At 40.9% G+C, this 22,289-nt stretch overlaps 1 protein-coding gene across 1 annotated transcript in view; it reads left to right on the forward strand.

Annotated features, from left to right (window-relative positions):
• bckdhb (branched chain keto acid dehydrogenase E1 subunit beta) overlaps positions 1 to 21,758 on the forward strand; it is a 47,794-nt gene extending 26,036 nt beyond the window's left edge. The window contains exons 9-11 of the mRNA XM_010744596.3: positions 11,085 to 11,171; positions 19,475 to 19,626; positions 21,292 to 21,758. Of these exons, the coding sequence (XP_010742898.3) occupies positions 11,085 to 11,171; positions 19,475 to 19,615 (228 nt within the window). The 3' untranslated portion in view covers positions 19,616 to 19,626; positions 21,292 to 21,758. The remainder of the gene's footprint in view (positions 1 to 11,084; positions 11,172 to 19,474; positions 19,627 to 21,291) is intronic.
• The last annotated feature ends 531 nt before the right edge of the window (positions 21,759 to 22,289 follow it).

The raw sequence follows: 22,289 nt of genomic DNA on the forward strand, positions 1-22,289 counted from the left end.
TTTGAAAGGATGATAACCCCCACTGAGTGCCAGAGGACTGTTCCCAGGAAAACACCGGGTGTTTAGAACAGCAGATGTAATGATGAACTTGCTGTGCGTTCAATCGATTCGGTCATATCAATTAATTATTTGCACATTATTGAAACAAAATGTAAATGAAATATTAGTGTGGGCCAATTTGACTTGGGGATTTTTGCCCCTGCTTTGGTGAGACCTGGCCAGATTTTACACCCAGCACAGCAGTGAGCAGTCTTTGCCTTTTTTATATGAATTCGTGGTCTGGAGCTGGGCCAGGGATAGAGCGGACGCCTGCTAGCGATTAGCACGCAGACAGACCAGGCTCATGCCTGTGTTTCCCTTTTGGTTGAGGGGTCTCAGCCAGTATCAGCTCACTGGCCCACCACAACACTGCTAATATCTTTGGCCCACTGTCGCACACATACACACAGTGGAAACAATCAAAGTAGAAGAAAATGGCACAGGAAGAAAGTGGCCAGAGGTTTGGGCCCCACTCCCCACATTCTTATTATTGTAGCCCACGTCTGTAATTACAATGTTAACACTGCGCTCTGTGGACCGAACCAGCGGGACTTTGGAGAGAAAGAAAACACGTGGGGCAAGAGAAAGACGGATAAAGATTGGAGTCAGGAAAAGGGGGATTTGGGGTGATGGGGGAATCATACATGCCTTTGGCCGGGGTGTGTGTGTGTGTGTCATAACTCTGTCATGTGTGCTGCTGCTGCAGCAGTGTTGGTGGTTATATCAGTGGAAAATTACTCATGGTTGTTTTTCGGTGATGGGTCCAGTTCCTCTTTCTCTCTCCTGGTTAAAAAGTATGGCGTAATGCAGCGCTGCGAAAAGAATAAATCCCAGATGAGCACTTCAATTTACTGCATTTGGGTAATTTATCTAAATTAGAAGTGCAAATTGAGGAAGGCTATTTGAGGTCTACAAAAATTTAAGGTATCGTAAACTCCTGTGTCCCCCCCCACCCCACGCCCCTTTGACTGTCTGCTACTGACTTCTTTTCCATCCTACCTCCTGGCGGTAGCTCGTGCTCACATTCCACAGCTAGGCACTGGAGATTTCTCAAATTCTTCTCAGTGTCACTCACTGGAGAAATGTGGCCAAATCCACACTGACACATTGAAAAAATCACAGACTCATAGCTCTGATGGAGAAATAAGATGCATTATGAGTATTAGCCACAGTTGTCCTCTTGGTTTTGAAAGAGACAGACTAGTCAGTGAGTTGCCACAGATTAGTGTACTGTGTCTCTCATACTGATGAAACAGATGAGATTAATTACCAGAGACTGCGAGAATGGGCACAGAAACTAAATGAGGCAGGGAAGGCGCACTTTTCTGTTCCATCTCTTTCATGCAGTGATTGTTGGCTTGACACCATTTCAGCGCCTAATGATAATGACGACGATGATGATGACAGTGACGATTATTTTTTGTTGTGTAACGAGCCCTCTAAATGCAAAAGGCACTTTAGATTGGATCGTTTGTTGATTTCTTTGGGCCAGTTTGTCAGTTTTCCACTGGAGAGGACGGTTAAGTTAAAGAGCCTTGGCCAGAGGTGTGGGCAGATTGAGATCATCAAGGTCAGCTCGTAGGCCGATAGCAGGACTGAGTGGAAAAGGCAGAGTGTCTGAAGTCACAACAGCACAGAGACATCCAAGAGGTCCGCTCAGAAATAGCACACACCAGCAGATAGTCGTTGCCCAGGGATTCTCCAGATCCTTTAAAAGTCAGTAGTAAATCATGAAGTTATTGACATGAACTGAAACCAAACCAAAAGGTAATAAAAGGTTTTCATCAATCTTAACCAGATGTTTTTTTTGTTTTTTTTTTTCAAAAAGTAAGATTAATTTAAAACACATTGTTTTCTTTTTTTTTTTTTGCCTTTCAAACATGATTGTATTTGTTGGGACTTGTTAGTGATTATTAAACTCACAATTATTGTCATGTTTTTCTGAGACTTTCCATTTATTGTTTGAACTCTGCTGCGCACTCAGTTTGGCCACCACACTGAAGACGTTTATGCTGAAGTTGCTGAGTTTTCTTAAAGTTCATGCAGCAATTTTTCCTCAAAAACATTGTTTTTGGACTTTCTAGTGTAACTGGGTGAATATTTCCATGGTATCTAGTGGTTTTCTGCGAGCCACCATTTGCCAAGAGATGTGCTGCCAGCTAGGCTAACTAGCTTCAACTCATAAAGTTTGGGCTAGTTATCAGAAAAAAGCAACATCTAGTGGAAATCGGCGCCAGGGTTAACAAGCGCCGATTCCTGCTAGATGTTGCATTTTACTGATATTCTTTAATCCCCTGCTGAGTCCTCTGCAGCTCCTGCACACTAAATGTTGTTTTCGTCCCACATTATACAAAGCAGGGAGTCTAGCTCCCATTAGCCGTCTCTTGTTTCACGGATCCAGCTGTGGTGATGGCGTATAGCCAGACTGTCAAAACTCACAGCAACATGCAGTCCTACAACCTCATACATTACGCTGTGATATGAAATCACAAAGGTAATGTTGTGAGGGCTCAAATCGCAGATGGGACTAAGCACTAGCCAATAGTGATGGCTCTCTCAGCTGGTTAACTGCCTGTGTGGCCGTTAATTTTGAAGTGATATTGCAAAAAAAAAAAAAAGAAGAAGCTCACACAAATATTGGTCAATTTTGACCTAACTAGTCCGCACGTTTTTCTGTGTGTTCAGCAATCAGTAGCCATCAGTTGTACCCATATAATCAATCTAAACAAATGTTTGTTGTTGCCAGTTAAAGGATTTCAACAAGGAAAGCTATGTCTTGACTTTGGATGTGAACGTTTTTATGGATTGAGTTTAGTTTAACCGTTATTGTGTCGCACTGGCCGATGAACTCAGGATTTCTCAGATAAATAACACTTCTTCATTCCCCTTTTCAACATTCTGTATATTCCCATTCATAAATGCATCTGATTTGACAAAGTATTCCCAATATGCCAGGGTAAATTATGTTGACTTTCGTGTGACTGTCACATGTATTTCTACACAGCAAAACTGCTTAGTCATCATCTGTAAAGAAGACAATAGATTTAAAACATGGATGATTTTGTTTTGCACACGATTAATGGGAGCCAGATGCGCTCGTCTCCATGCTCCTGTAGGAATGCAACCGGTACTGGGACGCATTAAAGAAGTTTCCTGTTGTGGAGGTTTGAAGTGCTGCAGCAGGGGGTTTGTGTTATGAAATATTAGATTGTATTTGTGAGGCACACTGTCATTGTGGTGTCATTTGAGAGTCGCCAAAATGCAAATGCTGCAAAGTGAGAGAAGTTTATGATGTGAGAATTCTACAACATGTAAAGGGATTGTCATCAGTCAAATTTTTATATCTGTGTGACTTCTCCCACAACACTTGTCCCTGCTCTGCCTCTCCAGCATCTCTACATATCTACAGATATATTTCACAACACTGACAAAAACTACTGTTGTCAATTTTTTTAAATTTCCCTCAGGCAAAGAAAATTGGCTTTTCCTGAATATTTCCATGTTTTACAAAGAAAAACACAAGTTTTTAACAGAAAAAAATAAGTGGCTACAAGAAAGTTACAAGAGCATAGCCACAGAACACATTTTAATAATTAGCAGAAAAAATATACAACAGACTCCAAGTCTAATAACTGATTATTATCGATTGGTCGAATGATTATTTTATTTAATTTTTTTATCATTTAGGTTAAAAAAATGCCCACTACAATTTTTTTTTCAAGAGGCCAAAGTGATAAAGTTTCTTTTCACTTGATTATTTACCTAACTGACTAATCATTCCACCTCTAGTCAACACACACGGTGGCCTCCATAACTGCAAAATAAAGCCAACCTCCACCCATTCTCCACATATTTGCCCATTTCTAGATTGCCCTGGAGCAGGTGGAGTCAGGGCTGCCAAGACTAAGTCACCTCTTGCGACTCTTGCTAAACCTCCTCTTGACGTCAGACTACATCTATTTTTATTGATACAGTCCATGGCATGAACTGATCAGAAAAGAGGACAAAACTCAAATCAAACAAACAACTGACAGTAAACAATATAGATTGAAGCCAGATACTAAAAAAAAATTAACAGCAGAATAAAACATAAAACACCAAGGCATCCAACACAGATGTATAGGCAATATAAACTCCACAGCAGCTGCAGCTCACAAACACACATATTAACTGTCTGGACGGTAATTCTGTGGCCTTGTGCAGCACTTAGTCGTCCAGTCCTAAACCTCTTAGTTCATCCATTTTCAGTGCATAATACAGTCCACTCTACCTCTCTGTCCCTCAAAGTTTTCAAAACTTTTATTAGCATTTTAAAGCGTACACTTCACTGAAGGTAGAAGTTTTTTTTTTAAGTTTTTCGTCATTGTGTTTGATTTTGGTCTCTAAGTAATTAGGCCAAATGTTTTTTGCTTAACAATGAATATGAATTTCAATCGAATCATGCTAAAAATAAATAACTAAATAAAAGTGAGTCTCGTTCCGGTGTGCTCCAGCAACACTAACCTATGCATTTACATCTATCCTTTCTAGAGTGTCAGCTGGGTACAGAATACCCCCTTTGTGGACTCATGTAGCTGCAGATGTTCTTATTCTGTGATGGATGGGACTTGAAATGTAGCAAAATAAAAAACTTAAAATATTTCACTAAATGTAAATTAATTTATTTTTAAAAACCTCACCATGTCCTCCAGTACAGTATATCCACCCCTGTGGTGTACCTCTCTCACATTGGCAAACGAGTTGTGTAACTATGATGGTGCTTTCACAGTGACTTGTTTTCTCAAAAAGTCCAAAATTCCTATCTGTTTACTTCAAATATACTACGGCTACTACTACTGCTCTTAAAATTCAACTTTAAAGAAATAGTTTGGATGTTACATCCACAGAAACCGCCCTTTGTCATGTTAGACACCATTTAATATGACATTTTAAAAGTCATTGATTTGATTTTTTACTAGCATACATGCAGCAGAGTCTGCGGGATGCTCACAAAGAGCTGTCATCGAGTTGGAGGGTGTACAATGTACATACAAATAGTAGTGTGTTTGTACACACTGATACACAGTTGGTGGTACAGCATGGTTGCAGGGCATATAGGTAGTGAGTGTGTGTGTCAGGGAGTAACTGAGATTAATTGGTTTTAATGGGTCTTTATGGGATGTTTGGAGTTATTTCTGTCTGAGGTCTCCTCTGGCGTCCTGGCTCCTCTGGAGAATGGCTTGGCCCTCCGCCCAGCGCCGAGGCTGTTCTACACTTTCTCCTCGGCGCTTCCCTTCATGTGCTCTCTCACCCTCCCTCTCTCACTGGTTCTCACTTTCCCTCTCTCTGCCGTGAGAGAGAGAGAGAGAGAGAGAGAGTGTGGGCGAGTGATTGTATGGCACCGAAAGAGTGAGTGAGTGAGTGAGCATTTGTGTTTCTTCCCCGCCCTGCTTCCCTCTCAGCGCTGTGACTTAACAGGGCCTCCGGTTCGCCGAGCACTAACCCCTCTCCGCTAATCGCAGAGTTCCACTTTAAAGGCCCAAGCAAGTAGTCGGGCCTCGTCCCGGCTCTCATTTGTCACGGAGATCACATGGTGGTGCATGAGTTAGGACCCTGCGGTGGCTGCGCAATTACAGGGTCGGCAGAAGGGAGCGAAGCCAGCGGATCCAGCGGCAAGGACGACTCCTTGGTGGCGGCTCAGAACTAAACTTTCTCTTCCTGTCGCATTTTGATGGACGGCCTGAGGGAAAAGGAGGAATACTGTGTGGGAGGGCGGAGAGTTGCTTACAGTCTAGCGTGTGTGTGCGTGTGTGTGTGTGTGCATACGGTACAAGCACAGCAGATTTTGTTTTTGTCATCACCCCTATTTTTAAATTATTCTCGACCAATTTAGTGGTGTAAAAATACAGATCCAACAAATAAGTGTTGGCAACTTCTTCTGGAAAGACTTGCATGTGTTTTGAAAACTTTGAAAGGACATTATGTGATTCTGCACCAGTCAAACCACAGCCCAGTTTAGCTCCAAGTATGGACTGTTTTTATTTACTTCTCATCTCCATAGTCTGTACACTGTCGTTTTAGAATGAGTTAGTGTACTGTGATAACTATATACTGTATAAATACATCTAAGCCACTCTTGATCTGAGTGTCTCCTTTTCACAATGATACTTTGATGCCAAAATAGCACAATGGCATCAGCAACAGAAAGCAACATGTGAAAAGTAGCCCTGGAGAAGCAGTGTATGGAGAGGTGGGTGTGTACTACTACATACATGTGCATATGTGGCTGTGTGGTGTGTATGTACATGCCTTTGTGGGTCCTCCATCTACTTGTGTTTGTGTTAGTGAGTATATATGCCATGGGAGAGTGACAGTCCTGACCTTAGCCTCTGAGGCCATGCCAGGTCATTGGCTGCCAGCCTTTGAGTGGGGAGCTTTGCGTCTGAGAGCATATACTTCATGAAAGCAGACTAGGATAAATGTGTGGTTTTTAAAAGATGGATGGATGGAGGGAGGAGCAAAGAGGGGAAAAATGGGTGACGAGGAAGAGACGAACCACAGCACAGAGCAAAGATGGAATCAGGAAGGAAGGAGCCCCATAGAGGAAGAGACAGATTGTAGTGAAGATGAAGTGAATGCAGGAGGATGAGCTCCATGCTGCTCATTAGGTTTGGGTGTGTATGGGAATGGCAGTAAACATGACATTTCCCCAGCAGCCAGCGGAACGACTCCGGCATCTAATGACAGCCCTGCTACACAATGAGTAGTAAAGCTGCAGCCACCAGAGCTGTCGCCCAGCCCAACTACCACCAGCCGCCACCAAACAGGAGCCTTCTTTTTGACTGGGCCGGGGCAGGGACAAGGGTGTATCAAGCCAGCAACCTACAGAAGTGAGATGCTGGCTTGATAAATACAGAACAGTAATTGACCTCAAATATTCCTTTGACTAAGTCACGGCATAGTCTAATGTTTGTGTGAATGCTAGCCAACTGCTTGAAGGTGGAGTCAGTCATACTGGAGAAAGAAAGTTGATTGTTGAGTCTCGTTCCCAGGTCGTGGGTTATGGTAAATGGGGAAACAAAGTGGCTCAGTGGGAGCCACACAACACAATAGGTGGTGTTTGTGCTGGGAATGAGACTCAACAATCAGTTATCTTTTTACATTACAGCAGACTCCACCAGATTGACAATCTAACCAGAGCAGCACATCAAGGTTTTTTTTTTTTTAGACATAAAGTCAGATGCTCCATGAAGCAACTACAAGTTTATCTACTCAGACTTGCGTTGGCCACCTTCCACTGAAATGAAACTGACACTGAGGTGATGCCACAGCGTCCTAGCTGGCACTTAAATCAAGCATGTCTCCGGGTGTGTATCCTTGTTTTGTCATGTAATTATTGTCTGGGAAAATTTTAGTAGTAAATGACAAGTTGACTAATTTATAGCCTGACTTCCTTGGAGATTATTGGCTTTTCTCAGAAGCTAGACAGTGTTAGGAAACATTGAAAATTGATGCTTGGCTTCCAAGAATATTCTCCAGTACAGCAGTTCAAAATGTGAAAAAAAGTAATATAAAAAAAAGAGTTAAACAAACCATAGAAATAACACTCAAATCCGCTTCCTATTCACTGTAATTGGACAATGTACCAATTCTTAACATATTTTTCAAATTCCCAGTGTTTTCATGCATATCCACTTGTCATCACTCATTACCAAGCAGCTATTTTGTAATAAAAAAATATAAAAAAAACTCCCTTTGACTTCAGTTAATCTTTCAAAGAAGTCTGTCTCACCAGCAGGACAGGAACAATTTCAAACTGAATCCACACCGAGGACCTGTTCACAGTTACAGCCTCTATCCTTAACTCACCTTCTGTTTTTCACCACTGCCGTCTCTTTTGAGATTATCTACCATTTCTTACTGTCCTCATCTATTTTACGGCTGTTTTTAGTTAGTGCACAGGTTGCTATTTCCTCTAAACAACCTCTTCTCACTTTTTTTTATCTTATTTTGTTGAGCACATGGTGTTTGATTCACAGGACATGAGCCACTCTATAATAAACTCATCAGGCATGAGTCCATGGCTGTAAAACCATATAAAAAGGCCCACCTGTCAGCACGTCCTCTTGAGGTTGTAATGAAAGATTCATGACACATTTAACCGTGCTGTCATATACTTTGGCCCTTTGGATGCATGTACCTGATCATCATCTTCCAGTTACCAATGTCGTTCCTGTGGCTCCACTGCTGTCTTAAAAGTAATGGCTTTGCCCCCGTACTGAATCCCAATTTTACTGACATAAAAGGCTGCTCTTGTGGGCAAATAAGACGACTGAATGACTTTTTGAGAAAAGGGTCAAACCACACGGCATGCGTGGATGATTGTGTCTCCTGAAAACCCATCCAACAACCGGAAGCAACTGGGTTAAAGGCTACGGCCACAATTACTATGTAGAAGTTGGAGTGCTGTCACAGCCTCCTGTCAGAGATGTAGAAACGACTCTGTGAGTGTGTCTCGTCTCTTAAAACTGTGTGTAATTGAACCTCGGGCAATGAGGAGAGTTGAATTGAAGTTGAGTTGAAATGAGTTGGACAGTTGATATGTAAGGCTGGCCATTACTTATCCTTTTTTACAGAGCGTGAATACATCGATCCAGAGAGAGAAATGTATACACAAAAATCTCTACAGAGACTAATATAAAACTGCTTGTGTCTTTTCTGTTATATTATGTATTATTTCAGCTGGCACAGTGAGAAAATGTTAGTATTTTTTAAAAGTGAGCATGTATTTTAGTTTTTTTTTCCTTTCCCTCTGTGACTGGAATGCAGCAACTTCAACTCACTACGTGAACTGCATTACCTACTGTACTAGGGAACTCGGTGCCACTTTGCTGTCCCAGACATTACCGCATTTTGCCATTTTTTTTTTTTTAAACATTGTCATTATTCCCTGGTATGCAGCACTTCTAGAATAGCCCACTGAACTAGTTTTTGCCAGCTAGTGGTCTCTTTGCCAGTGACTGTCACTTGCACAGCAGGGTTGTCGGACAAGTCCATTAAGTGGGTCACAAGTTTTCCCCAGGCCCTAAAGTCTGAAATTGTATCCAACGATATTGTAAAAAACAGTGGCAGCCATCTGGGGAATGCTTTCTCAATGCAGTCAGAGTACTATGATGGGTTTCCCCCCTCAGAGAGATCACCAACAGAGGGATATCAGGGTGATGATGGTGTCGGAGTGTAAATTGCAAGTTATGTTAACACTGTGTGGGTGTAAGACGAGGAATGGGTTCAACATCAGGGCGTGGCGGGGTAGAAGATTGGGCAGAACCACACCTGTATGAGTCATGGCACTAAGGCAAACCTAACAGAAACGTGTCATATCAAGACATCACCCTACTCTGAACCCCCCTGCTTGCTTGATTCCTCCTCACTGCGCAGATTGCCAAGTGTTGTTATTGTCTCCCAGTGTTGTTATTAACTTCCACATTCCTGAAGATGGTGTCATATAATCAGTGATTTTTGCACACTGAACTCTCTCACCTCAGCTGGTTAAAGATAAATGTGTGGCCTGACATGTGCATTAAGTTGAGCTTTTGTGCACTAAAAACTTTCATTCCGGTTTCTAAATAACTCTGCACACAATACAAGGTCTTCCACTGTGCCCCACCAGGGAGAGGCTTGTTGGCGTCACGTCAAGCATTACTATCCTAGAGTGACACACTGCTGGCACATTTAGCCCCGAATACTAGCGTGTGATAGTGGTAGAGTTTTTTTTTTTTTTTTAAACCCACAGTTATTTGGTTTTTCACAGCCAAACCCAGGACCTCAGCAATGTAAACATTCGCCTGTTTAGCACCAGAGGGCCCAGAATGCCCCTGTGTTTGATAGTATGTGGTCCTGTTGGGAAAAATGTCAGGGCTAATTTACAGTGCCATATGGACATATTTAGTCACGGTGGCTGTCGGTGGCTCAGTTTGTGGTTTTGAGGGGAGCAGTATCTGATATTTACCCCCCCCGTGTTTAAAGAGCGCATTGCGTATCACCCTTTATTTCGCTGTAAAATCAGCACGTACAGATTCCACTGATTTACGTTAATCTCTTAATCCTATTTAAAGTCCTAAATTCTTAGAGTAATGCGGACAACATGCACATCGCTTTCGCCGTTAATTCTCAGAGGTGTGTACTCAATTGCAGGAAACAAACAGAAATACAACAACTGGGTAGAGGAGCGGAAAGGTTTGCTGAAGTTGCAGAGAACAGACATAGCTTTGGTCTGGACCAGTGGCAAGTGGATGAGATTATAGTATAGTATTGGTTTTATGCTGTGGTAGATAACGGGTGGAGCAGAGGCATCCTTCTGCAGTAATGTCAGGTTACAGAAAACCCAAATGCAAATGCCTGGGAGTCCAAGACCTCTAATGTTCATGATTGTCCCGTTGGCCCTGTGTACCAGCCTAAATCAGCCCTCCAGCTCATACTGTTGTGTCATATCCATTTTATAAGCACACGCACACACACACAGCAATACAGCCTGACGCACATGCCGGGTGGTAAGCAGATATAGCATACCACAGCAGTCAGTATGTGAACCACTCTTTTCTTGGTAACACCCGTCTCCCGGCCCACATACAGCCTCAATATGGCACCTTCCAGTAGTTAAGCTTTCACCTCTGCAGTGTATCTCACACACTGACACAGACATTGTGCTCTAAGCGCACATGTAACAAGCTATGATGACTCTTGGAGCGCACAGTGAAAGCTTTTACCACACTGCCTGTATGAAGTCTATTTCAAACCTCTTCGAAATGTTCATACATTAAGCCTTTTGTGTGAATATTCTGAAATAGCTTCACTTGACTTGAGTGATATTTGATTCCACAGAATTTTGTCTATTTAGCTCTTCTAACAATGTTGAACTCTGATGTACATGAATTCGCCAACTTGCCTTTTTTAAATTTCACTGATAATGCGGACCAAATAATTTTAAAGCACTGTTGCTTTGTAATCATGATGGAGGGGAACGCTGAACCTTCTGTAATCTCCTGTCTGTGTCTTTGTTTTTTCAGTCTGTTGTGAAGACGGGACGTTTGCTCATCAGTCATGAGGCACCAGTAACTGGAGGCTTTGCTGCTGAAATCAGCTCTGCAGTACAGGTGAGTGAATGCTGTCGAAACCATACTGTATTTAATGAGCTTTCACTTGGATCTGGTAGGAGGTTTTCTAAAGTATTGGTCTTAATAGGTTGTGATGGTTTTGTCAATAAAAGCCCCAAATGTAATAAATCTAAAATAGCCTTTCAGTGAATTCCTCAGAGCAGTAGTTTTACAAGTGTGAGGCGTGACTGCATAGGGCGGAGGTGGGAGAGTTGAAGGGAGTCACAGTAGAAAAACTATGAGGTGAAGACGGCAGGTGTATGCCCGTGGGGGCACAGTTACAGAGTGAAAATCTTCATCCCAGATTAATGGAGGCGTTATGTAACCTGTCAGTCTCTATAAATCTTCTCATAGTGTAAATTATTCAACAAATTTTTATCAAATTGGGTTTGTTTTTGCACGGGTTGTAAAATTAAATCACTCACAGTGACACCTAATGTACAGCACACTACCATCATAGAAAAAAGATGCTCCTTGTGACATTGTATCTTGCCTTATAGCCTCCCACATCCAACTCACTAACTCCATGATATTACACTTTCTACTGATATCCCAAATCCATAAATACTAGTTATGTATTGCAAATCCAACAATTTTAGGTTGTATTAAACCATTTTCTTCATTAACACGGCCTACACAAAATTTTGTTTGCAAAATTAGTTTGGCAAAGTCTTATTCTGAAAAGCAAAAGACACCTAAAATGCTCTAAAAGGGAAAAAAAAGGTCAATAGTTCAAAGATGTAATGAATATTAGAAGAGTAATTTGATTCCGTGGAGGAGCAGCTTCACTTTCATCGGTTGTCTCTGTAGCTGCACAAAGGCTGTTTTGGATGTTTATGTTACTCCTCTGAGATTGTTGATACAGTGGGTCTAACTACCCATATAAGGTTCACGAAATATTGCTTGTTGCTGACAACACCAAAAGCCTGCACACTGTAACCGAGACATGCCAGAGACACTGATGACAAATTCTGAGCTAAGTGTGATGCATGAGTAAATGAAAAGTCTTCTGCCTTCGTGTCATCGTAATTACATCTATTTTTACGTGGTGTGATAATTATCTTCAGTATGTGTGTAGTTTTCTCCATGTGAGGCTCTTAGCAGTGAGTACCACTCTGCTCTCAGCGAGCCATTAAAGCAACTCTCCCCTTTTATGCCGGCCTCCTCAGAAGTCATCGGGTTAATTGTACACACAACACTGTATGTGTTACTTCGAGCTGCTCCCTTGTTAATGCGCATGAACTCTGAGCTGAAGCAGTAAAAACCAATCAATCCTCTCCTCCTTTATTGTCAGTCAGATGTTGCTCTCTCCCCCGTCACTGGGGGCTTAAATGGCCGGTGAGTCATCCCCACTCATTTCCATGTTTCCATGTTTTCACATTGTGTACGGGTGATGTAAGTTGTTGGTTTGTTCACTGATTGCATTGATCTGCAGTTTTCACAGGGCCTCAAGCTATTCTGGATACACTCACTGGAAAGAAAAACATATTGTTGTTTGTAGTTGTGTTTTAAAAGGATGTAGTTTTGACCTACATGCCCCTGTCACACTGTTTAAACTCTACATTATATTATCCATATTCCCTCTTCAAAGAGAAAGTGATGTGCTTGTTTTGACTTATCACAAATGAAGTGATGTTTACTTTTTGACTTGTTGAAGAGGGTGATGAGTGAGAACACAGACTAAAATTGAGACATCTTTTGGCAAACATACCAATGTTTGGTATATAATAACATATGGATGGACAAAAGTGAAGTGAATTACACTGCTTGAGTGGTTTGAGTGGATTTTGTGGCTGTTTTGATTGTTTTTCCCTAACCATGAAACTGGGTCACCATTGGAATCCATTGTAACCACTGTGAATCCAAGCTAACGACAGCCGCCTCTGTCTGCAAAGCACCAGGCTAAAGCCAAGAATTTAAAAGACATCTTTCAAGTCTACACGAGGCGAGCGGTTGATACTCAAGGAGATACGTTTTTGTGTGGAGCATTGTTTTAACTCTTTCCAGATCAGTCACATCAATGACGTACCATAGAATGACTGGCATGTATGTAGGCTTCACATTTCTAGATAGAACGAGAATGATCAGTTTTTCACCCAAGAGAATATCACCAGTGTTTTCTATAGAATCTTTTAGGCCTGGTGGTACGCACCAAAAATACCTAAGTGTGGGTTGGCATATTGACGCGGCACAGCATGTGAGCTGGAATCTACGTTTGCATGCAAATGTTTGTTCGCCTCTGTATATTCAACACTTAACACAAAGTGATCACAAGGAGAGGATTGAATTAAAATAAGCTATGTAATCTCTGACCTTTACAGAACATTAGCACATCAAAAACAATAAATTGCTGTACTTTTTTTTTATTTTGCTGCACTTATCATACTTAACTTGTTTTACTCTACTGAGTTGTAGTCTAGTATCCAGCTTTCCCAATGTTCAACTCAGATTGCGCCATGTCCCACCTGGTACTGTTTTCTTGTTTTGCTTCAAGGTTTTGGTGAAAAACTACAATCAAAAACAGTTTAGTTATGTAGTCCTTTTCAGCACCGATAAGAGAAAGGGACACTAATTAGAAGTACAGCTTTTAGCAGGGGGATTCTGAGTCACTGCTCCTTATCAACGACAATAACATCTGAGGTTCCAGGATATTTAAGTCAGGCTAATACACATCAACCACAGTGTGGGTGTTGTTTAACAGTATAGTGGCTTGAGCTGCTACCTATCCACCCCAGGCTCTTTTACAAAGATTCATTTGTGGATCTGATTTTCTCTTTCATATAAAGGGGCCAGAGGAAAGTTTGGTGGGGCTTTGCAAGTTTCCTTTGTCAAGCTTTGGCTTCAGCCCTAGTGATTTAATAATGTGTCATTAGCTGGGCCTTTTCCAAGTGTTTGGCTGTTGCATAGGACTGAGTAGGGCAGAATAAGATTTGGTTAAAGACAATACTTTTGTGGACCCCGGGGATGCACAGAGAGAAATGGTGAATCACCTCTTTCCCATAATTCTCCAAACCAAAACAGATTTAACTACAGTTGATTCAGGTTCCAAAAAATACAGCTGATCATTTGGTTTCAGGAATGGAAAATAAAAGCCTTTCCATTGGTTGTCAAAGAAATTATAAAATGCTTTGAAATTGTGACCACTTTTTTACAAGAACTGCTGAGAACAATTAGAAAAGATGCAGATAACATACCAAATGTGATATAGAGTACTAAAGCTAAAGTTTCTAAAGCTAGTTGAAGATGAAGGCTTGCATGTTTTCTACCATAAATCTATTTTTAACCAGAATTAAACAACTAGCTGCTTGTCAAGCTTGTCTGAATGAGAAGCAGGCCCAAGGCCTGGGGCATCATATCCAACTGTAAAAGTCCTTCATCTGGGATACACTAAACTGCCTCCAAAAGAACTGGATACAGGTACCACCACGCTGGGTAAAAGCTTTATGGAGGTTATGTAATGGTGCTCTGCTGCTGCTCATTTCCATCAGTTGCTCAGTAGCCTAAAGCCTGATTGTCTCATTAGCCCTTTACTCCCTTCATATAAACTGCAGGGTGTTGTAGAGTCATTTTCTCAACTTCTAAACTAAAATTACTAATGTACATCAATGGAATAGAGTTCAAATCATGTCCATTTAACTAATTTAATGTCTTTATACTAAAAGTACTAAATATACTTTACTAAATGTCTAAAATAAAATCTTTTATCTTGGCTTTAAGTTCTGCAGAAAGAGCCTTGAGATCTGAATGTGAAAAAAAGACAAAAATCTAACCACACGAGCAGCCCAGTTTGGACTCATCATACACCAGAAAGGATTATCCAATGAGTGAGGAATGGAGAGACAACTTTATTAGTCATAAAGTTATAATCTTTGTGATTTCTATAAAATCAGACTGTATGGTCAGTATGTTTACAGTCAGTAATTACCTCTTTTTAATAGTAGTTTTCACTCTTTTTACTCCCACACATGCCAAAGTGATTCACAGGAACAGTGCATGTGCAGTATGCGATACAGTGTTAGTGTTTTATAATGTTTACTCAAGGGTCTAAGGACACAGGATGTCATATGCTGTACAAATGGTAAAGCTCCTTGAGACAAATGGTGATCTGCAAGACTAGCCTTCATAAATACCTGTATCTTGTTACAGCAGTCTACATGAACAATTTCCACAGCGCTAAACCCATCAGCACAACAGAATAAATGTCCCATGTTCCTCGTGTTGCCGCTATATGTTAGCAATCTCTTGCAATATTTACATGCTGTTTTGGTTTTGTCTGTCCATTTCTCAAGGTTATATTTGTGTATATAGGGAATACAAAATGCCGACACACAGGTGATTTAAAACTGCTCGGTGCATCCTCTATTTCAAAGCAATTTTCTACCGTCACTATGTCTTCCCTAGTTCTGTGCTCCGTACCTATGTAGTGACGTCTAACATTGAACAAATGAATCACCAACCAGTGACTTTAAGATAACGTAACCTATTTCTAATTTTTTAAAAAGAAGAAAAAGAACATATCCTACTTCTTTCGCATTTGAGAAGAATCTCGATTCATTTTTTCTGTCAACCGGTGCGAATCGTCCCACATTTGTACCAATTTCTAATCGTGTCACGATGCATCGTTACATCCCTATGAGTGATGAATGTTGTTTGATCATAATCACATTTAGAAACATGCTGAAAAATTGAAACTCTGTTCTGTCTGTTCTCAGTTGAAATTAAGCTGGTTTGGAGGCCTTAAGTTGTCTCTTCGCTTAGTTTTCCTACGTCTTTCTGACTGCAACCCCCAATCTGTGGGTGTTTCTGACAGACTTTGATTTTTGTGACAGGAGACACAATATTATCACTGTGACTCTATGCCCCTGCTGTGGAGTATTTTTGAGTCCTGTGCCACTGCAGGATGCAGGCGTTTTGGCACTGTCATTTTGCACATATTTTTATTCCGACATTTTAGCATATTACATATAATAATGCACTTCCCAAAAGATAAACACTGATTTCAATGAAATCTGAGTTGTGTGGCCATTCCCCGTCCAGCTGTGGTGGCAGGCAGGCAGACTACTGTACTTTTCTCCCACTTGGAGTAAATGTATTTAGAGGAGATTACAGATGTGATCCAGACAAAAGAGCAAACTCCCTGGTACTGTCTGACGGGATGTCTGTAGTTGGGCAGAGAATAGAACTTGAAGTTGTAATCTCCGTGGACATGGATAATCACATTGTCACTTTCATCAATACAATGAGATGACAAGAAAACAAGATGTCTTGTGGTGTTATCGTTGGTCATTGGTAGAAAGTTTTTTTTCCCCTTTTGTTCTCCTGCAGAAATGTCACAATTTCATAAATACCTTAAACAAAAGTCTCAAATGAATACTGCAATGCGTGCATAGAAGCTCACTTTGTGTTCTGTGATTGTGTGTGGATCTGGACCTGGCAAGAAATGTGTGGGCCTTCCAACTGACTGACGATGACATCCATATCCTCCTTTGCTCCAGGCCCAGTCATGTACACTCCTGTTCAACTTGAACATTCCCAATTTTGTACGTTTCCAGTAGATGGGATAGAACTTTGCCCAAGAAAACACAAGTTACATTTGAGGTTAGATGTCAGTCATGCCATGCACTAATCATGAAAACAAGACTCAACTGTTCTTGTGAGCTCATGAGTGTAGACTCAGTTTAATTAATGTCCACTGCTGAAGAAACCCATTGTAATGATGTAGCCTGCTGCAGGCTATGTGAGCAGAAATGCAGTACATGCCCACAGTCTGCAGCATACTGTTGTACCACTCTTCAGTGAAAGCCTTGCATTTTCAAAGAATGAGCTTTTCACAGTCCAGAGCCATGCTTTTTTTCCTCTTTTCACATACACTTTTAAATATGCACCTGACTTTGAAGGCGTTTCATGGTCCCTCAGGCCATGGACATTTGTCAGCACATGAACGCAATCTGCTTAAGAAAACTTACAGGAGAAAAAAAATTGGAAAATACCGAGATTAGGCCTTTACTTCACCCGTAATACAGTGGCTTTTGGCAGGATCTGCCACAGCCTGTTAGAGAAAATCACTCTTGGTTGTTCTCAAGTCCAAGCAGGACTTGAGAACCAGCAGGACCAAGAAGGACAAAACCAAGCAGCGAAGAGGAAAGGAGGGTTTGTTGAACTAGTTGTCTCCATTCAGTGTATACAGTTGTCCCTCACTATAATGCGTTCACCTTTCGCGGCCTCGCTGTTTCACAGATTTTTTTTGTGTGTAATTTTGCATGCTTTTTTTTTTTTTTTTACAGCGAACTGTACAGTATGAACTCGCATTGTGTTCGGCGTCCTGATTAGCTAAGAGAGTACTGTACAAAATGCGTTGTATGTACTGCACTCTGAAAAAAACACCTGCACCAAGGCCTTCAGAGGAAAAAGCGGAACGGCGCCAGGAAAAAAAGGAACTGTGAAATACGGTTTTATTTACTAATACAGTATTGTACTTATTTTTTGTTAAATCTGTGAAAGTTTGAACTTTGAGAGTGTTTAAATAAGAGAGAAAAGAGAGAAAATGTTAATGCCTGTCTGAGAAAAGTGTAAAAAATTGTGTGGTATGGAATTTTTTGGCCTTAAAACATGTATAATAATTGTAAAAACTAAAGCTGATTACTTCGCGGATTTCGTCTATTGCGGGTTATTTTTAGAATGTATCCCCCGCGATAAACGAGGGACCACTGTATTCATTAAAGCTAATCACAGTTAATTAGCCGGGTGGAGAAAACTACAAGTGGAGGAGTCCAGCTGCTGGGCGGATAGCAGTGCCAGCAGCATTGAGCCCCAAACAGCACACAGGTGAGGCTCCCCCTGGTTTTTGGGTTTCATTCTTACTGGCAACAAAATGGGAGACCTAATGACTACAAAGCTGGTCTCTGTCTTTTTGTGTCAGAGAATCAATCGATCTTACTGACAACTGACTGTAGTCTTTTTGGGTGCATTATTGGTGTTAAAGGACATGCAAGGTAATGCATCATGCAGACAACTTCAGTAATGACAGACTGGTTGCACTGTAGCACATCTAACATCATCTCTACACCCGCCCTACCTATTCCCCTTAAAGAAATAGATAAAGATGCTACATATATTCATGGTAAGGAATCGGCAAATGTTAACATGCTATGCTACAAAATTATGACAAACTGTGAACATGTTAAACATTGTAAATGCTAAACATCAGCATTTTATTATTGTTGTTGTAAGCATGTTAGTTAGTATTTATCTCAAAGCTCCACTTTGCATAAATACAGAGAGTTGCTAGCATGGCTTGGTTATCTTTTAATCTTATTCATGTGTCATTAATTGATTCTTCCATCAAACTTGATTATTTTGGATTGTCTTCCTACTTGGCAATCCTTTGAATTCGATGATACAACCCAAGAGCTGTTGTCCAGACGGGAAAGCTCTCACTACAACATGTCAGCTCCACAGGCACACAGAGGAGCAAGCTTCTGCTGCCGTCTCTCTCTCTCTTGTTGTGTTGCATTTTTACAGTCTATAAAAGTACCAAAGCACAAAAGGCTCCTCATCAAGTCTGACATTCCCCTGGACTCTGCCAAAGGTTTTATGAGAAATGAAAAACATAGTGTGAAACATACAAGTCTTACCCTGCCAAACGCCAAACTGCTCCATGGCAGTCAAATGGTGGGTTGGTAATGTGGGATTATATGGATGGTGATGCTGTCAGTGTCACAAGAAACAGGTCAAAATCCATTCTGACGGACTGTGCATGCACAAACAGGCAATACACAAAGAGGGTGCTGTGCAACTTCTTCGGAGTCGACTAGTATGCTTTTGTTTTGGTTGCTTGAGTTGTTTGCAGGTCAGTTTAATCTGAACGAGGGTACTTCAGGTCTGTTTGTGCAAAACTGTGTGCACGCATCCAAGTGTGTTCATTTAACTCAGCTGGGGGTTTGTCCCATTTGGAGTGTTTTGGCCAACTTCATTCTGCTTTGTCTCCATGGGAAGAGGTCAAAAGCCATTATAGAGACACGAGTCATGGCTTGTTTTGCACTAAAATTGCCCGGCCTGCTCTGAGGTGCCTGAATCAACCATACGGGTATGTAGCTTATAAATCAGGTGTAACTACCCTGACATACTAGTGACATGCAGAAGACTATATGAAGCTGTCAGTGTTTTTACATGTGAGGATCGGAGCTGTCGCAGTCTGAACATGTTTTCTTGGCTTCACTGCCTATGTGAATGATGTTTGAACGCTGACAGCATTCAACCCATAATGAGTATTTGTCCTCATCTGTTTTTCTTTTACCTCGCAGGAGGAGTGCTTTCTTAACCTGGAGGCTCCCATCAGTAGGGTCTGTGGTTACGACACCCCCTTCCCTCACATCTTTGAACCCTTCTACATCCCAGACAAGTGGAAGTGCTTTGAAGCAATCAGGAGGATGATCAACTACTGAATCCCTGTCAGGTAGGAAAGATCTGACAGTTTCCTTTGAAGGAAATTAAAGAAGAGACATTATGTCATTTTCAAACAATTTATATTAAGACCTATCAGAAATTACCCTATAATCTGCACTATTTATACCAGTAATGTAGTTGTGAAGACATGAAAAGTATGAAATATCATCAGGAACAAACAACCCTCATTAAAGAGAGAGAACTGAGTTTCATGTTTGTATTTGCTCTTCCTCTACATTCTTTTACTTATCTGTTGAATATAATCCTCCATTAGACATGTGGGTTATTCTTCCAGACGTCACAGGCTAAGGCCAAAAACATGTTTTTTCACACATGGTATAGCCTTTTAACTTTGTATACAGGCTAAAAACTGTGAAAATGCAAAAGACACATTCTACAAATGTGACTTGAGGTCTTGGAAAATATACTGACACTGACTTTCTACTCAGCCACATGCAGTAAATAATAATGTTTTAAGTTTTTGGAAAACATGCAAAATGTTGTCCAGAAGCCAACACTGAGGGTCCAAACGCGCCATTAAAGGATTTATGCAACATGGAAAAATCAAATACTATATTCAAAACAATGAAACAAAAAAAGGAAAACTGGGCAACAACAAACAAAATACAGTACACATCAGCTATCGGTAATATCATAACATCATACTCAAGCCCTTCTCCGTTACAAAGTCACCATATTAGTTTGCAACTAATGAATGTGAATGTTCGCACACTGAGCTGAAACTCAATATAAACTACTAAGATAACGTTACAGTTACAGTAAGGCAACGTTAGCATGAGGAAATGATGCAAGGCAGAGCTTCATTTTCCAGCAGTCCTATCCCATCATTGCACTATTGAAGAGAGGAAAACTTTGGAGTGGAAACAAGGCTCATTTGCTGAATTATGATCACAAGAAATCATTAACAAAGGGTAAGAAGACAGGCCAACAGCCGGAAAGTTCTCCACAAGTCGGTCTTCCAGCATTTTGAGAAGCAGCCTAATTAAATAATGTTAGAGATGAACATGAATTGGTTCATCTGAAGCCATATGAAGTGACCTTTGAGCTAGCTCTAGGAAGGAGAGCTGAAACAATTACCCAATGAAAGGATTAGGCGATCAAGAGAAATTACAACCCGACCGTGGCGGCCATCAAATCTGCTCAAGGATGTGTTTGTGTTACATATGTCGAACACTAAAGCCTTCGAATGTAAAGCTTGAATGTTCAGAGGATTCCGAAGCATCTGTTTTGGGTGTATTCACACCTGTGTTTAGAGCTGCCGACTTGTAATCAGACCACCCAAAACTGATTTTAGTGCCAAGTGTTAACAGAGCTGACATGTCACGGATATGCCCCGTTTAGTTGTGTAACCTCATATTGCTATCTAATCCTGGAAGCATGTTATTGTCTTTCATTGGTTGCAGAAGTGTTGAATAATCCCTTGAGATGGGACAGTCAGCCAGAGTCTTTTCGTAATCGCCTTTTAATTGTCAGTATCATCTTGAGTTATAGCCATTAAAATGCCGGCCTTGATTAATAAGGTGAAAGAAGCCATTAATATAATATTTAATTCAATCTAACATGTCACATCTCATCCTTTTCCTTCCAATCTGCCATTCTTTATGGATCGCCAAGTTATTCCTTTGTAACTTACTGAACCTTTGTCCTTTTCCAGAGCCACCTTCTGGTTACCCTGGACTCCACATCTACTCCTTTTCCCCTACCTGCATCCAATCCATGGAGAGCAGCCAGGAAAAGACACTATGTTGACCATCCAATCAGAAAACGATCTCCAGAAGGGGCCAAGTCCCTCTGTGTCCTCTAGCTAGAAGACTGTTACAGTACCTCCGGATCAGGGAACCTCATTCTATTGCAAGACGAAATGACTTCATCCACTCTACGTATATGTGAAACTCTACTTGGTTGTTGATATAACGCACATAATTTTATTTCCTCTTAAATAAGAGTTGGATACTGTGGCGATTATCTGGTTGAATTTGTGAGTCTGCCTTTCTGTGCTGTTACTTTTGATTGAACTAGCTCTAACCTTTATGAAGTTTGACATTAACTGACCCTTGTTGTGTTAATATAATTGACCTTTGGTTTTCAAGGAAAATAAAATAATCATAATTGGTGAAAACATTTTGGTTGTTGTTTTTTGGCAGTTACTTCCTCAGGTTTTGCACTGGGATTAAAGAAACACACTACAGCCTGCCACAGCCTGCCACAGTCTGGTGATTAAGTCAGGGTATTTTACATTGCCAAGAAATATTTTACAACTAGCTGAACAGATTTTATTGAATTCAGCCATTCATTTTTCAGTCAGCATCTCACCCTGTAATCAAAACAGAAACTTTTTCAGTTACAGAATCACTCTGATTTGAAGATATAAAATTTTTAAATTGTGAACAATGCATAGAATGTTACAACATGGCCACTGTGCAAACTTTTGTCCTGTAAAGTTTAAAGACTTTTCCATTTTATCAAAAAAAAAGTATTTCCTCGTTAAACCTCTCGTCTATCTCTTGCCATCTAAAATTCTGATATGGAGAGCCATGGAATCAATGACAGCAATACTGGAACCCTGTGTCTTCCTACTGCACATTTCTGAGAAATTTTGAATCATAGGTGAAGTATTACCTAAACAACAATGACAACTGCCTGTGAGAAGTT

Source organism: Larimichthys crocea, chromosome XIII (genome assembly GCF_000972845.2).
Source record: "Larimichthys crocea isolate SSNF chromosome XIII, L_crocea_2.0, whole genome shotgun sequence".
Lineage (NCBI taxonomy): Eukaryota > Metazoa > Chordata > Actinopteri > Sciaenidae > Larimichthys > Larimichthys crocea.